General features: G+C 43.5%; 1 protein-coding gene across 1 annotated transcript in view; it reads left to right on the top strand.

The window, feature by feature from the left end:
* LOC107080911 (H-2 class II histocompatibility antigen, A-U alpha chain-like) overlaps positions 1–1228 on the top strand; it is a 13073-nt gene extending 11845 nt beyond the window's left edge. Inside the window, exons 3-5 of the mRNA XM_015369122.1 lie at positions 449–733; positions 816–951; positions 1008–1228. Coding sequence (XP_015224608.1) covers positions 449–733; positions 816–943 — 413 coding nt within the window. The 3' untranslated portion in view covers positions 944–951; positions 1008–1228. The remainder of the gene's footprint in view (positions 1–448; positions 734–815; positions 952–1007) is intronic.
* The last annotated feature ends 337 nt before the right edge of the window (positions 1229–1565 follow it).

The following is a 1565-nucleotide window of genomic DNA, read 5'->3' as shown; positions in this document are numbered from 1 at the left end:
TATTCCACTCTGGATTCTCATCTGCCTTTGTTCACTTTATGATAAAAAATAAATAAATAAACAGTTTTGAAAACATCAGTTTTCATTCTTTTCCTGCTTTGTTTGTCAACTATCACGGTTGCTAAGCAACAGAGCGTATGGCGGTGAAAGCCGCAGAAGGGTAGACCTGTTAGAATTCACAGCCAAAACTCTTCTTTTCATGGACTTCCAAGGATCCACTCTAGGTAGACTGCATGGATGATGCAGCCTTTAAAATCGAACACAGCCCCAGTCTGACTGTCTGGGTCCTTCATTGTTACGTTTGTCGTCAGTGACTAATAGATTTAATGATCCTGATCCTCTTCATCCCGTGCTGTGAACATGTGATCCATCTGGACCTTCATCAGGTTCTGTTCTGGTAGATGAATCTCCTCAGCTGGTCTCAGATCAGGTCTGTTTCTCTCCTCAGATGGTCCATCTGCTCCAATGGTCTATCCCAGAAATGATGTAGAGCTGGGAAAGCAGAACATCCTGATCTGTCACGTCTCTGGTTTCTTTCCTGCTCCTGTTAACGTCTCCTGGACCAAGAACAACCAGAAGGTGACTGAAGGAACCAGCATCAATGTTCCCTTCCCCAACAAGGACAGCACCTTCACCCAGATCTCCAGACTGGTCTTCATCCCTCAGCTGGGAGACGTCTACAGCTGCTCAGTGGAACATCCTGCCCTAAAGGAACCAGTCACTACACTGTGGGGTGAGGAACCTTCATCAATAACCAGACATGGAGGTGATGGACGTCCACCTCCAGATGTTCATGTCTCTGTCTCTGTCTCCAGATGTGGACGTCCACAGTCCTCAGCCCAGTTTGGGACCTGCTGTGTTCTGTGGAGTCGGTCTGACCATCGGACTCATTGGCGTTGCCATGGGAACCTTCTTCCTGGTCAAAGGGAACGAGTGCAGCTGATTGGCTGCAGCTGATTGGCTGCAGCTGATTGGCTGCAGCTGATTGGCTGCAGCTGATTGGCTGAAGCTGATTGGTTGATGGTTTAATGGAGAATATTTCCTGTTTTTCTGTTTGATTGAATCAGTTTCTCTTTTCTCGATCTCAGATGTAAATTAAACCTAAAATAAATGTAAAGTTTATACTTCATTCTTTTTTCTGCAGCATTCAGATTATTTCCTGGTGTTTTATTTGCTCTGCAGTCAACGTCTGAACATCCAGTCTGTTTGAGCAAATAAAGGATTATTAAACCTTCACCCCCTCATACAGAGCTTGGGGAAGAACACAGCAGTAGTTCATTCATTCACTGAAGCTATCTTTGCTCAGAGGTTAGTAGTGTGAAGCTGGTGAAACTTGTATCCCTTAAAAACTAAATTAAGTTAATTTGGTACTGATGTGGCAGTTTGTTATCAGTAGAGTTTCAAATATTCGTGGACACTGTGTTTTTCCCCCTCCTGTGTAATTCTACTATACAGTCATGTAGCAATTCAACGCTTATGAGAGCTTACAGTGGATTGGGTCATTTAAAGATGACTATATTAGAACGTATAGCCAATAACATGATTAAGTTTTTTGTATTAAGACA

The sequence above is a fragment of the Cyprinodon variegatus genome, unplaced genomic scaffold (genome assembly GCF_000732505.1).
Source record: "Cyprinodon variegatus isolate N-32 unplaced genomic scaffold, C_variegatus-1.0 Scaffold2488, whole genome shotgun sequence".
Taxonomy (NCBI): domain Eukaryota; kingdom Metazoa; phylum Chordata; class Actinopteri; order Cyprinodontiformes; family Cyprinodontidae; genus Cyprinodon; species Cyprinodon variegatus.
This window is presented reverse-complemented; position numbering and strand designations above follow the sequence as displayed.